Source organism: Leptodactylus fuscus, chromosome 3 (genome assembly GCF_031893055.1).
Source record: "Leptodactylus fuscus isolate aLepFus1 chromosome 3, aLepFus1.hap2, whole genome shotgun sequence".
NCBI lineage: Eukaryota > Metazoa > Chordata > Amphibia > Anura > Leptodactylidae > Leptodactylus > Leptodactylus fuscus.
The window spans coordinates 76,720,130-76,736,325 of NC_134267.1; the positions used below are offsets into that span (position 1 = coordinate 76,720,130).

Consider the following 16,196-nt stretch of genomic DNA (forward strand, 5'->3'; position numbering starts at 1 on the left):
GCTCATATGCCGGCACCCATTCAAGTCAAGGGGAGCTGGTTTTTACATGCTCATTCTGAACGAGTTTTACGTTCAGAATGAGCAGAGTGTAACTCCGTGTGAAGGCTCACTTGGGGTCCATTCACACGGAGTAAACGGGCGCTCATTTTGGCAAAATGCACGTGTAAAAAAATGCACATGTAAAAATAAGACTCCCATTGACTTCAATGACATTTTCTTTTACACGTGTAAAAAAAAAAAAAAAAAACGTCAAAATACATGTGTAAAATCTCATTGAAGTCAATAGGAGGCTTATTTTTACACGTGTGTTTTGCCAATATGAGTGCGCGTTTACTCCGTGTGAATGGACCCATGTATTGCCTTCAAGTAGCATTTTTAGACTATGTTCAGTTTTTTGGTCAGGAAACTGACTCAAATTCCTCCTCCTAAAAACGCCTCACCATAGGACTGTATGGTGAGGTGTTTTTTGGAGGAGGAATTTGTCAGTTTCCTGAACAAAAGACTCAGCCCATCTCTGCAAGCCAAGACCAGCCCCAGACGCCTTCACAGAAAGTGTATCACAAATAAACGCACTGAAGCGGAAGCCTACACCAGAACCACACACTACTGCGAGGAGCAAAGATTAAAGAATGGTCAGCAATCACAGGGCAGCAGCTAAGGTGGGCAACGACGAACCAAATCACGAGACGAAGACAGATCCGGAAAAAAAAGCCAATAGTCGAAACTTATTGGGAATGCCAGAACCAAATAAGTAATCAAGTAATTTAGCCAGAGGTCAGTATAGATGTAAACAATGCAAGGACAGCAATCAAACTGGAGTACTACAAGTTTTACCAGCAATCCTAGTTTAGCAAGGAGGAGTTATAAGGACCTACTCAGGCACTGATTGAAAAGGCCTAAAGGTCAGGAGAGGAAGTTTCCCAATGTTGTCACAGCAACCTTAAAGATGCAATACCAACCCCTAACAGGAAGCTTCCCCAGGTTGACAGCAACATTCCTGACACTGCCCTTGATTAGGGTAACCGAATGCCTTTTTTCCGACCCTATCCCCCATTACAAAAGTTACATAGTTCTGGGACGACAACTGTAAATTAAAAATAATGTAACTAAAACTAGTAACTGGCTTAGAAGCCATTGAAATGTCAACAGAAATTAAAAAAATAAAAATTACAAATAAGAAGGTAACTAATACAGACAAGACATGACCTCCCTTAGAAGGTGATTTCCATCTTCTAGCTGCTATTTATTTTATTTGTTGGGATCGAAGGACATTGGACAGAAGCTTCTTCATGGTCCTTTACAATATAATCAGACTGGGGAGTAGTTTCAGTAAATCACTCCCCATGAGGTGAAGCTGTCCTCCACACCCTCCCATCCCCACTGACTAGTTAGGGTAAATTTGCATATGCCAATTTAATCCTATAACTTGACTATACTCCTTGAATTGTAGTGACTTGGTCTTTGTGATGATCAATCCTGCCAGTCACACCGAGGTCTCAGCTCCCATTTGGTGTCTTATGCTACAGTATTAATAGCAGTAATTGCGACCCGCTACTCCTATGGGGTGAAGCCATTACACAAAGGTCATGTACATACATAAACACATTCCCGATTTACAACCATAGAAGAATGTAAGGACCCTGCTAGTAGTTTGGGTTTTTTTTATTTTAAACATATGTAAAAAAATATTGTTATTTGATCTTTAATCAAAACTGTATATAGATTTAATGTAATATGAATTCATTAAGGGTTCATGAAAGAATTCCTTTCTTGAATGTAATTGTAACTGGAATACTGGAGATAGGCTGTGTAAAAGGACACATTTTACTGTACAATTTTGATTCAACAAAAATGTAACATATATGAGTTCACGGGGCTTTTGCATTTGGCAAGGGAAAAAAAAAACACCCCAAATTATACCACATAGGTATAACTTTTCAGTTTTTGGTCTTGGACACAGTACAGATTAATCTTAAATGTTTGAAGCAGCGTTGTGATTGAGATTGATTGATGCAGCTGCTGTAGTAGCCTGTGCAGATGGCTGCTCTAATGGTGTGAAACACAAAGTGACAAAGTCTCCTCTCTCTATCAATTAAATCAAAGTTTCCTTCCTAACACAGACATTATACTTCCTTTTTTAATTCTTTATATATTTTTCAATAATAAAAGTGAATAAAAAAAGGAAAAACATGATGACAAAAGGACTAAGGAATAGACATTCATTTACATGGCTTACTTGTATAGTCTCAACGTATTCTGCAGCGATTTACAAACATTGTTGTTGACTTTCCCCATAGGGCTTACAATCTACATTCTATGAGTACATAGAATGTAGTTGGTGATGGTGTGGAAATTGGACAATGTGCCGTTCATGGAAATTGCAGCCAAGGGCATGAGTACAACTCAGGATCCATCCCTGTCAGTGGCGTAACTAGGAATGGCGCCCCCCCCCTCCAAACACCCCGACTGACCGTTCTTTTCCCCCCGCGTTCCTTCAGACACTATTATGCCCCATAGTGACCCCCTGTACACAGTATTATGCCCCATAGTGACCCCTGTACTCAGTATTATGCCCCATAGTGGCCCCTGTACACAGTATTATGCCCCATAGTGGCCCCTGTACACAGTATTATGCCCCATAGTGGCCCCTGTACACAGTATTATGCCCAATAGTGGCTCCTGTATACAGTATTAAACCCTATAGTGGCTCCTGTATACAGAATTATACCCTATAGTGGCCCCTGTAGCACAGTGTTATATACTGTAACAACCCCTTCATCCCTATGCAGCTGCCAGCACAGTACTGTGTGCTGACAGCCTGCCCTGCACACATGGGTTAAACCAGACCTGGGCAATGTGCGGCCCACGGGCCACATCCGGCCCTCTGACTGCTTCTATCCGGCCCGCATAGCTAGTGGTAGGTTTTTGAAGGACCTGTGATGATGTCATCACAGCCTATCACCAGGATAGGCTATGACTCATTAGTGGGCAGAGACACACGGGACTGTGTGCTTTCTGCAAGCTGCCGGCAATGGAGGCTGCTGGATGATAGAGAGAAGAGACAGCATGTGTGAGCAAGAGGGGGGAACTAGGGGCAGATGTAAGGGGGCAGTTAAACTGAATGCACATGGAGGGGGTCATTAAACTAGGGGTCAGATGGAGGAGGATATTAAACCGTGTGGGGTAGCTGGAGGGGGACATGTCTGCCTCTAGTTGCCACCAGTTTAATGTCCTTCTCCAGCTGCCCCAGTTTAATGACCCCTCTAATTTCTGCTGGTTTATAGTGGGGCACCAGGAGAGGGACTTAATACTGTGGGACATTTGGAGGAAAATGTTATAATGTGGGGGTGTATAATGTTAGGGTGACTGCAGGAGGATTTTACTTTGGGGGCACATGGAAAAATTATTGAGAATGGGCGGAGTCAGCAGAGAAGTGGGTGGAGCTAAATTTGCCACGACGTGCATGGCCCTCTAGAACAGTTACAATTTCTCATGTGGCCCTATGGGAAAATTAATTGCCCACCCCTGAGTTAAACTCACCCCAGTCTGCGCTCACTCTCCATAAGTGCTCAGCGCTGCTCACTCCATCCCCCAGCTCTATCTTCTTCCTGCAGGAAGTCTCCGCCCCTCCCCCACTGTCAGGACGCCCGCTGAGACTCTCCACCGCCCCGAACCCGACATCTCAGGTCGCCTCGGGCCTCAAAAAGTAAAATTTATTGTTTATTTATTTTTTTGGCATATTAACTAGTGAGGGGGCCCGGGCCCCCTAAGGTGTCGGGCCATGTGGCAGCTGCTACCACTGCTACCGTGGTAGTTACGCCACTGATCCCTGTATATCTTTGCCCAGACTGATACAGCTGAAAGTTCAAAAGATGAACCCCCAACTCCCCTGTGAAATGCCTTATTAGCAACTATGGACATGAATAATGTGGGGGGGTGAATGTGTCCACCATTTGGTTCATCAGGATGATAGCTCTGGTAGTGTTGGAGGTTGTGAAATGTCCTCTTTAACCCCTTTCATTTAAATATGGCAGCTGCTCAGCTCCTGTATTATACAGCAAAGACCTGGTGATAATGCCCATGATCAGGGGTTAAATGAGAAAATGCATCTCAGATTTTTATGCAATAAATACCCCACATGTGGGTATAAACTGATATTTGAGCACATGGCAGCACGTAGAAGGGAAGGAACAACATTTTTGAAAAGCAGATTTTCCTGACTAGTTTTCAGTTGCCATGTCTCATTTGCAGAGCCCATAGAGTACCAATACAATGGAGACCCTCCAAAAGTTACACCATTTTGTAAAGTTTTCATTTTCACAAGGGGTTATAGAGGTTGTCTTTGCAAAAAAAAAAAATATATATATCATACTCACCGGTCTTCGGTGCTCTGGTATTCTCTCACACGGTTTGGTCTTGCTGCTCCAGTGTCTTGTAGAAGTGAAACTCCTTGCTGGCTGTGACGTCTTGGATTCCTTTCCTTTCACTTAGGTGGACACATGCGACATGAACGTCCACCATAAGACAACAATGGACTGGCAGGACTGGATCGTGCTGGAAGGTATCAGAACATCGGGGAAATATACTGCAATGCACAAATTTGTGTATTTTGGTCACCTTGCTTTACCCAAAAATTGCAATAAAAAGTGATAAAAAAATGATACATACTGAAAATTGGCACCAACATAAACTACAACTTGCCCTGCAAATAAAGAGCCCTTTCATATCTCCGAAGACTAAACAGTAAAATAGTTGTAGTTATTAGAGTATTGGCGGCCCCCAGAAAATTGTTCATTTTTAAAAAAATTATGTTTTATTAGTAAAAGTGGTAAAACATTATAAAACCATTATAGATATGGCATCATCATAATCGTAATGACCTGCTGGACAAAGTTGCCATGTCATTTATAATACAGAGTGAACACCAAAGGAACAAAGTGCAAATAATGACATTATTGTGAGCTTTTCACTTGGATATATATTGATAAAAATTAATCAAAACACTATATGTACTCAAGATGGTGCTAAATAAAAGAACAACATCTCGTATAGCATAAACCTCAAATAGCTATATCAACCAAAAAATAACCAAGTTCTGAATTATGAAGAAGGAAAACATGAAATAAGTCCAAACTACCCTACATCCTTACGGGGATAAAGAGTATGTACTTTTTCCTCACAACTATACATCTGATTGGGTTTGCAGAAATCAATGTACATGTTGCAGTAAAAAAACAAAAAACATTTGCATGCAAAGTAATCAATTTAAGTTGCGTAAAACCAATGGATCCACTGAGGTCAGATCATTTTAGTGCACATTCTTTAAAAAACACAACTATATAACTGTATGTCTCAGCAACTAATCTGAATAAATAAAATCCAGAAAGTTAAAATATATGAAGACTGCATGAAGTCATGGGCCTGAACTGCGTTGATTTGGGGTCTTGAGTTCAAGGAAATTTGGCTTCTTCCCTCCTGCAGTATATTCCTATCAACAGAATACTGAGACTGAAATACCAATAGAGTTTTCTCTGACCATAGTAAGTATGAAATATTTTAGGGATGCAAGAAGAAAAAAAAGTTTTTTAGTATATCTATAAATAAGTAGATTAAACGCCATGAGGCTGATGGGTTCGGTCCAATTTGAACTGGCAACTAGCCCCAGTTTGCAGATTTATCATACTCTATATTTAACATTCATGCTTTCCTTTCAGAACTGTGCTTTATAGTAAGATGAAGTCAAGGAAAAGTAGAACTCGATCTCCTCTATCAGTGATCCCTGGAATTAGCCTAACGATACACAGAACTGCTTTATCTGTTCTCCTGCTTTGTCTGACATTTTTTTTAGTTTAAAGAATAAATGTTTCTTGATTGTAAATACCTTCCTATATATTTCCTGTATATTACAAATGTAATCTTTTTCATCTAAAAACAACAAAACAGAACAAATCATAAAGAGTATTGCAGGTATAAATTAGCAACTATCTTGTAAAATAGTACTGGAAGTTTACTCTACAGTGTGTTCACACTGATGTCATTCTCCAACTTTTACAAGAGCCCTGTCATGTATGACTGATCATTTGTCTCATTATAGATCAGTCAAGTGCTAGAAAGGAGATGATGAGAGAGTATGTTTTACTGGAAAAGACTACTGAGTCCTAGTACTCAGACATGTATGTGAAACCAATTCTTTTTTTTACATCGCCAATCTTGCTCTAAGGGAGCCTTCACACGGAGTTACTCTCCGCTCATTCTGAACGTAAAACTCGTTCAGAATGAGCACGTAAAAAACGGATCCCATTGATTTCTATGGGTGCCGGCATATGCGCGTATCACATTGAAAGCAATAGGTAAAAAAGCCTCCTATTGATTTCAATGGGTAGCGCATGTATGTCGGCACCCATAGAAATCAATGGGATCTGGTTTTTATGCGCTCATTCTGAACGAGTTTTACGTTCAGAATGAGTGGAGCGTAATTCCATGTGAAGGCTCCCTAATGCTGCATTAATGCCAAACATCAAAAAATATATATAGCATTTTAGTGGCATTTATTCTCATAAGCAAAAGCTTGGAGTAACTAAATTAACTTCCAACATTCAACATCACATACCTGCACTCTTAAAGGGGTATTCCCATCTCAAGGATCCTATTTGTTCTGCTATTTTATGTAAAGAGTTTTCTTAAATACATTGTCTACACATCGTTTCCTTGGTCCCCACAGGTCTGACGATGACTCACTGCTCTCTGGGTGGGCTGAGTTCTCTTGCTGTTAGTTGCAGCTCTGTCGTTAGGACAATCAGTTCACCTAATTGTAGTTTGCTGATAAGAACTCAGACATTGCCATCTCTCTATGTAAACACAAAAATAACACTGAGTTTACTGCAAATCCATCCATCTGCAGCCTGTAAGTTTTTTTCCCTCTCCATACCTGTGTAATGTAATATACATTCACTGTGCATATTTGATCTGCATTTATATTAGATTTCTAGTAATCATAATAAATTAGCTCTCATGGTAAAGGTAATCTCTATATCTAGTGAGGTCCTACATAGTCAACATGATAAATAATCTGAAGAAAGGAAGAAAAGAATTCAGCACTTCGGGGTCCAGAGTGGGTTAAGTTAAAACTTCATGTTTATTAGAGGGAGATATACTCCAAATAAAATAAATGACGGATCCAAGTGCAGCAGTTGGTGGCGCTAGTCTACGCGTTTCAGGGATTTTTTTGCTTCCTTTCTTCATATTGTTTGTCTCAGCCAGTGGAGACTATCCATGCAACTCTTTCCAGGATCCCACTCCTGCACCATGTGAGTGACCCTGCTATTTAATCAATTTCTCTTGAAATATACACTATTATGTGAATATAAGGTTGTTTGCATACTCCTTTTTTCTATATGATAAATAATCTCTCATGGTAAAGGCAAGGTCTAGATTTAGTGAGATACTTCAGTGTCCTGTTCATCAAACAGTCAAAGCCTCCCAACCAGCTTGTGGAAGAATACAGGAAATAAGAAGGAAAGGCAGAAGGCAAACTGCTGAGAGAGGGAGATGGGAAAATCCCTTTAAAGGGGCTCTATCAGCAAAATTATGCTGTATGAGCCCCACATATGCCTCAAAAGGCTAGTCAGGCACTGCTAATCTTATCCCCCCCCCCCCCTTTTAAAATAATAGCCTAAAGACGAATATGCAAATTATACTTACCGTGCACGGTGGGTGGTCGTGCACTGTCCAACGTAATCTTGCTATCATGCTTTCTTCTTCTTTCTTCTTCCAGCGACGCCTTCCTGTCCTGGCTCTTCCCCGTCTTGATCTTCTGTTCTTCCGGCGGGTTTGTTTCAAATCCCGCGCGTGCGCAGTAGTGCTCCCTCCGCTACTGTGCACGCTCCGGGGCCATTTTTGTGGTAGTTCTAAGTTCCCCTTAGAACTACGCATGCGCAGTACGCTCGCAAACCTCTTCATTCTGGAAGAACAGAAGATCAAGGCGTGGAAGGACAGAAGGGCGTCACTGGAAGAAGAAAGAAGAGGAAGGCGTGACAGCAAGATGACGTCGGACAGTGCATGACTGCCCACCGTGCATGGGTATCATTTGCATATTTGTTTTTAGGGTATTATTTTAAAAGGGCGGGTTAAAATAAGATTAGCGGTGCCTGAATAGCCTTTTTAAAAGCTATTCAGGCATATGTGGGGCTCATACAGCATAATTTTGCTGATAGAGCCCCATTAAAAGTACCTTATAGATTTATCTAAATGCACACTGCTAGCATGTTCAGAAAATAAAAGACTATTTTCTTAAATTAAGTAGTTGAAAATACAGTATATATTCTCATCCTCATACAGTATATATCCTCATTCTCATCCTCATACAGTATATATCCTCATTCTCATCCTAATACAGTATATATCCTTATCCTCAGAAAAAAAATGGTATCATCATTGTAAATAACATTTCCTTTATTATATACTATAATAATATTATGTAAAAGGTGCAAGAGTGGCAAAAGAGATAAAGTAGTGAAAAGTTATCAAGATACTATCTCAGTTAATATGGTTTACTCATCATCATATAAATGTCAATCATGCAGGAAAAGTATACAACTCTGCTCACTAGTCTGGGAATGTCTGGATTCTCTACTGTAAATCCGTAAGCTATTGAGACCACAGACATGCCATTGCACCTCTCCCCCTTAATGTGTTCACAAAAAATAACTACAAAAAAAATAAGGGAAAGGCAGAAGCTGCAAAGTGTAAAATATAGTGTTACTTACTGATGTGAATCATTGCAGTGGTGCACATAACTCACGTTCTATGGCTTGTGTGACCTTTTAGCCTCCTAGATGATCAAATGAAAATGGCAGGCTATTAGCCAAGGTTTACACTAGTGCTCTTCACCAATGGTTCTTTATAGACTAGAAGCATACATTGGCATTGACTCCTACTAATATATATATATATATATATATATATATATATATATATATATATATATATATATATATATGGGCTCCTCACTACTAGAGATGAGCGAGTAGTATTCGATCGAATACCTTGATGCGCTTAACCCCTTGGTGTTCAGTCGCTTACACGCATTCCTATGGCGGCGAGGTATTCGATCGAATACTACTTGCTCATCTCTACTCATTACCTATAGTTTCATATACAGTAATAAAATAATTTCAAAAGGACGCTATTTTGCAATCCTAGATCAAGGTGCTCAGTCCCTACCTGAACCAACCTTGTCTTGGAGTAAGATACAGCCTTTTACCTACTTTTACCTGGCCAATCCCACAGCAAAACATCCAACATCCGTATCACTACATTAGGAGCAAATATATAAAATCAGTACGTCCAGAGTTTTTTTTCCAGTCCTGCCCCCACTAGTGTAAACAGGACTATGTGCTGCCAACAAATACAAACTGCATGTGGATGAACATTATAAGAGTAAAGGAACATTAGTTGTCAGCCAATGCCTGTACGTTGGTCCATGTAAAAGGATCATAAAGGGGGTTTCTGAGACCTACCTATTGATATGGGACCCCCAGCTGTTTGAACAGGCAGCAGTGCTTACCAGCTCTGTAGTCACTTCCCTGTGTCAATGATGTGATGTTCCTTGGGTATATGGTACAGCAGCAGCTCAGTCCCATTCAAGTGATACTAAATACAGTCCCTATCCAATGTTTGAAGTATGTATCAATACTTGATATTGAGGGACAAAGCTGCAGTGCTTACCCAAATGGTGTGGCCTTTTCAACAAGCTGATCTGTAGGGATCCAAAGTGTCAAATTCTCACCGATTACATATTGATGACCTGTCCTAAACATAGGTCATCAGTATATATGAATCATGAAAAAACAATTTTACTAACCAAAAATTCAAATAATAGGAGTGAGGGCCCTGTTCCCAACAGTGTTTATCTATGAGGAAATAGGGATGACAAAATAGATGCAAAGTGTTTGAATGGAAAACCACTGAATAAAACTGTGGATATAAGTGCACGTTAGTTTAACAGGGGTGTAACTTGAGGGGGTGCAGAGGGTACAGTCGCATCGGCGCCCATAAGCACTGATATCAGTATTGCGATGGTCGCTTCCATCTGGCCCATAAGACAATGAGACTCACAGATTACTCTAACCACACTAAGGTTATAACCTTCACTATTAAGAATTCACTGTAGGGATGAGGTAGGAGACCCCAGACAAAAGATTGCACCGGGGTCCACAAGACTTTAGTTAACCCATCGCAATTTAAAATGTGACCAACCCCAACAGCATTTGCCAAGACAATTGAGTTTAAGGAATAGGGTCATAAACACACCTGAGGAGAACTGGAGGGGCACGGATTTACTATTGAAACTCCCAAATTTTGGTGCAGTTTCCATTTATTAACTATTTTACATATTTTTTACACCGTGCACTACAGGTTGGTGGGGCTTGTTGGGAAGATGTGACATTGTGCTACAGTGCACAAAAACTATGGCACATTATTTTGGGGGAAGAAACTGAGCAAATTAAATTGGCCTAGTCCATGGTTACACACAGACAGTATTGGTAATTCTGTCCATAGTTTAACCGCTGTACAATCCTGATCTGTCAGATGAAATCAATAATCAGGAACCCAAAACTAATCTTGAGAGGTTCGCCCATCTCTAATAGTGATCCATAAATTGCCTACGTAAAAATGACAATTATTTATTAGCTGGGATCTAGAATTGTTATGTAAATCAGAATGTATTTAGCTGTGCGCTTTTATAAAGGCCACACCCCTTGAAAAGGCCACTCCCACTTTTGCCGCAATCTGTCAAGGGCTTTCCTAGATTGACAGAGATCTCTGCAGAGGCTGTGCAGTCTCTTTCTGGTAATACAATGTACGCCATGACAGACACCTGACAGAACCCTTTATAGACAATGGGGTCTGCCATTATTGTCATTGTTTAGTTCCTATAAGAGAACAGAAGATAGTATATACAGCATAGGTGTGAACCCGGCCATTGCCTCCTCCAAATTCTAAAAAGGTGAATCTTTTAGCTTTAACCCAAGGCTTGTCACCAACTATTTCTGTCATAGACATTGGTGATGTCAGTTATGTTCTCCCCTTCGTCCTGTATACAATGGGGTGCACTCAGGTAACTTCCCCCCGCCTGTGTGCTGCCAGTGACTAACACTTTACAGGCCACCTACACAGTTGTCCCCCCTAAATCTTTGTCTCGGCCCCACTCCCTGATGTGCTGCTGAAGGGGGATTATCAGGTCATGCTTTACATGCCATGTGTCCGCCTCTTCCTCTGCTCTCGCAGCCGTGTTGCTGGCAGCAGGACTGGGCACTACACTGTTCCCAAGTGAATCCTTTTACGGCTCCAGCCTCCTTTTACCTGGTGCCCGGCCAGACTGGCCATGTATGGGCACCCTGCGGCCAGTCTGGAAGCCCAAGGGGGGCAAGGTCGTTGCCCAGAAGCCTAATATGGCTAGACAGAAGGGGAGAGATCACGGAGTGGAAGAGTGGGCTGAGAAGGGTGCATGGGTTATATATAAATACGCTTTAGACGGGACTGCAGCCTGAGCGAGCTGGAGAGCTAGCCATAGCATCCCCCTGCACTGCCTGAGAAAGACCGGAGCCCAAGGTGAGATGGACGGTGCGACTGATCCGCGGAGGGGCGGGGGTGGTCGTGTGACCTGCTGAGGGAACTGCAAGAGTCACTAGTCACAAGAGGGATGATTCTAGCCATGGGATAAGAAGGGAGTGCAGACACATAGACATACACTACAATGGCTACAGCAGCCATAACAGATAGATAGTCCAAGCAGCAGGTTTATCAGCCCTACTGAGTGCTCAGCAACTGGGAAACCTGACTGGAATCGCTGCCTAGTATATAGTATAGAATAGTATATCGGGCTGGAAGACAGGGGGCGCCATCCTGGGGAGAATTTACACAAACTTGTTTGGAGAATTTTTTTCAACTTTGAAATGGGGCTTGCGGAAAACCGCACACATGTATCAGAAACAGCCCAATTCGGGTTCACAGAAATCTGGTGCATGTGACCCTTCCTATATCACTTTACTGTAAGTTTAGTTACATGAGCTTTGACGTGTCATTTCCAACTGCAACAGGTGAAATTCCGATTAGTCTGCGCGGACACAAGTTGTCTTTTACTGTCTAGGAATTCTAAGCTGAAGGAACTCGATATATCAACTCTGATGGATTGCGCCTAACCCAGACTAGAATTACCTTCAGTTTGTTTTAGTGGGGGGTTTTTTGTCGCATTATTCTGAGTGGGGGAATTTGGGCGGAATATTTACCGGTAAATCATAAAACAGACTAAAAAAGAAATAGAAGCTCCACTTAGCATTATATTACTAGCACCCTAATGGTTATATTTTTAAATACTTTTAACATACTCAAAGCATATACAAGTAACATACAACAGAAGTAACTAAAATGAATATTCACACATCCTTCAATGTTATACACAACCGTGTAATGGAAGTGTGTTCATGAGCAGCTTTAGAACTGCTTGATGTAGCATTTGCTTGCACTGTGTATACCAGATTTGCTATCATTTCAGAAAACTAGCTTTTGGGTAGAATATGGAGACAATATATGAAGAGACTATTCTACATATGATGGCCTTTAAAAAGAATATCTACAGTTTTTACTAAATCACATAATATATATATATATATATATATATATATATATATATATATATATATATATTTATGTATAGTGGTGAGGGGTGTAAGGGATTTTTACTGATGCCAGGAAAGAGTAGCGATGATAGTTTGAAATATTATTAATATATGTATGTATCATGAGCTTTTATAGTGCAGCGTATAGTTTAGCATATATGACATCACGAGCAACCTTTCATATTGAAGTTGTGTTTTTTATGTACTCTTTAAGAAAGCTACCATCATGTGTGACGATGAAGAGACTACCGCACTTGTGTGCGACAACGGCTCCGGGCTTGTGAAAGCTGGATTCGCTGGAGACGATGCCCCAAGAGCAGTATTTCCATCTATTGTTGGTCGTCCCCGCCACCAGGTATGCATAAAAATGCTTGAAAGGAAAAATATTTTAATATAATAGTCTAATATATTATTTACTAAATTCTATATATATAGTACTATTACTATATTATAATATTCATAATAATATTTTTATTAGTAGTAATGACAAGCACAACTCACTTTTGAGAAGAAAATAAATATTGTTTTTAATATTACTAGTTATAGCAGTTGCTTGTCATAGAGTTCTGTGCAGACTGCACTTTACTTACACTTTTTAAATAAGCTATATTTAATGATTTTTGCATTTGTACCTTTCAGGGTGTCATGGTTGGTATGGGTCAAAAAGATTCCTATGTAGGTGATGAGGCCCAGAGCAAGAGAGGTATCCTGACCCTGAAATACCCTATTGAACATGGTATCATTACTAACTGGGATGATATGGAGAAGATCTGGCATCACACCTTCTACAATGAGTTGCGTGTAGCCCCAGAGGAGCATCCCACCCTGCTCACTGAGGCTCCATTGAACCCCAAAGCCAACCGTGAGAAGATGACCCAAATCATGTTTGAGACCTTCAACGTCCCAGCTATGTATGTTGCAATCCAGGCAGTGCTGTCCCTGTATGCCTCTGGCCGTACCACTGGTAAGAGTCTTTGTACACCCACTAAGACATTTAATTGATGAGATAATGAATAGTAATAAACCTATTGCAATTTTTGCAAAGGAAAAACAACATACAGGAAAATAAACATAAAATAAACATAAAATAAACATAAAATAAAATAAACATAATAAAATAAACATAAAGGAAAAACAACATACATATTGTTAAATTTATGTTAGTTATGAAATATGTAGTGTTTGGCCTTAATGCCCTTATTTTACTTTTCCAGCATGTCTTAATTGGATAGGGGTTCAGAGTTGCATTAGAATCATGTATCTAGTTTTTCACCCACTGTAGTTTTAAATTTATCAAAAAATTATTCAATAGAATGTGAGAACAGACTAGCACACTGTTTGGAAAGTGTGCCAGTATTACTCCAACCCACTCTTAAAAATTTACATTACTTTTTACATTGTGAGACTTTAGACTGCATTATGAGCTACAGTATTTGAATGATATTTCTTTGCAGGTATTGTGCTGGACTCTGGTGATGGTGTAACCCACAACGTCCCAATTTATGAAGGTTATGCCTTGCCACATGCAATCATGCGTCTTGACTTGGCTGGTCGTGACCTGACTGACTACCTTATGAAGATCTTGACAGAGCGTGGCTACTCTTTTGTCACCACTGGTAAGCAATAGTTGGAAATCTTCTCAGATAGATAGATAGATAGATAGATAGATAGATAGATAGATAGATAGATAGATAGATAGATAGATAGATAGATAGATAGATAGATAGATAGATAGATAGATAGATAGATAGATAGATAGATAGATAGATAGATAGATAGATAGATAGATAGATAGATAGATTTTTCTTAGAATTTTACTTCTAATTATACTTTAATTCAATTCAGTATAGAAATAAATGTAATACTAATACAAAGTACAAACTTGCTGAAAATCCCATTTCTTCTTTTTATTTTGCTCATCAAGAAAATCCTGTTTTGATAAGTCATGTAATCTGCACAGGAGATTCTATTAGTTCTATTGTAGGACTTTCTTCAGGAGGCATTACTGAATATTGTACCTGTATTGCAATGTACTGTGTAATATGCCTCTAGATGTTGAATTGTTCATGCTATTTTCCTACTAGTTTACTAACTTCAAAATTACCCATAACAGCTGAACGTGAAATTGTCCGTGACATCAAGGAAAAGTTGTGCTATGTAGCTCTTGACTTTGAAAATGAGATGGCCACTGCTGCCTCATCCTCATCCCTGGAGAAGAGCTATGAATTGCCTGATGGGCAGGTCATCACCATTGGCAATGAACGTTTCCGTTGCCCAGAGACTCTCTTCCAGCCATCCTTTATTGGTGTGTACTCTTTTTATTTTTGCATGGTTTTCCATACAGCAACTAGTGTCTGATATGGCTAACTTTTACATTATGAACATTCTAGGTATGGAGTCTGCTGGTATTCATGAGACAACTTATAACAGCATCATGAAGTGTGATATTGACATCAGGAAGGACTTGTATGCCAACAATGTCATGTCTGGTGGTACTACCATGTACCCAGGTATTGCTGACCGTATGCAGAAAGAAATCACTGCTCTTGCTCCCAGCACAATGAAAATCAAGGTAATATTGATATTCATAACTGCTAAATGTAACATCCATTACATATCTAATATTATATTATTTATTTTAAAACATTAGATAAATAACCCACATCTCTTTCCTGACTGATATCCCTATTATATACCTGTACAGTGTGTACTTTTCCCTTGTTATTAATAGAATTAATAATTTAAAGGAATAAATGAATACAGTAAATGTGTGGATACATCTCTTAAGTTATAATGTCCTTTTATCTCTTATAGATCATTGCCCCACCTGAGCGTAAGTACTCTGTCTGGATCGGTGGCTCCATCTTGGCTTCTCTGTCCACCTTCCAACAGATGTGGATCACAAAACAGGAATATGATGAAGCTGGTCCATCCATTGTCCACCGCAAATGCTTTTAAACATGTTCACTTGATCCTTGTTATAATCCTCTGTCTCAGGTTGACAATGTTCTTTGCTATGGGCTGCACAAAATCTTCCAACAGCAATTTTACTTTACAAATGACAATTTGTCATTCTTTCCTCATACTTATTGTGACTCAAAAATCTGTAAAGTGTACATAAATTGTAATTTATTTTAAGATGTTTTGTAACTTCAAAAACATTGAACTAACGGAAGCAAAGAGAAATGTCAAGGAACAATAAATGAGTCATGTCCCACATGAGTTTTTCGGGTTTTTTCTTATCTAATATTCATGTTGTTTGATCGATAAATAATATTGGGTTTCACATTTTGTAAGCATTGGCATACAAACAGTCATGAGAAAATAAAAAGTACACTATCTTGACTACACTATCTATGGTTTTACATATGTGGGTATAAAAAAACAAAACCTAAAATTGGGTAAATACAGCCTCAGACGAACAATGACACACTTCACTGACATCCAGAATGGCACAATATATCTAATATAAAACAATTAATTTTAACAATATACACTAAAACCCCAGGTGTATAC

General features: G+C 39.7%; 1 protein-coding gene across 1 annotated transcript; it reads left to right on the forward strand.

Annotated features, from left to right (window-relative positions):
- The first annotated feature begins 11,453 nt into the window (after positions 1–11,453).
- On the forward strand, positions 11,454–15,897 carry LOC142197497 (actin, alpha cardiac muscle 2). Its single transcript, XM_075267798.1, has 7 exons — positions 11,454–11,613; positions 12,895–13,035; positions 13,320–13,644; positions 14,135–14,296; positions 14,794–14,985; positions 15,071–15,252; positions 15,495–15,897. Exons 2-7 carry the CDS (start codon positions 12,907–12,909, stop codon positions 15,636–15,638), a joined length of 1,134 nt encoding a protein of 377 aa, XP_075123899.1. The 5' UTR covers positions 11,454–11,613; positions 12,895–12,906; the 3' UTR covers positions 15,639–15,897.
- The last annotated feature ends 299 nt before the right edge of the window (positions 15,898–16,196 follow it).

Coding starts and splice junctions, on each gene's coding strand:
- LOC142197497 (XM_075267798.1), top strand. CDS start 12,907: ATGTGTGACGATGAAGAGACTACCGCACTTGTGTGCGACAACGGCTCC. Junction 13,645..14,134: donor TGCCTCTGGCCGTACCACTG/GTAAGAGTCTTT, acceptor ATTTCTTTGCAG/GTATTGTGCTGGACTCTGGT. Junction 15,253..15,494: donor CCAGCACAATGAAAATCAAG/GTAATATTGATA, acceptor TATCTCTTATAG/ATCATTGCCCCACCTGAGCG.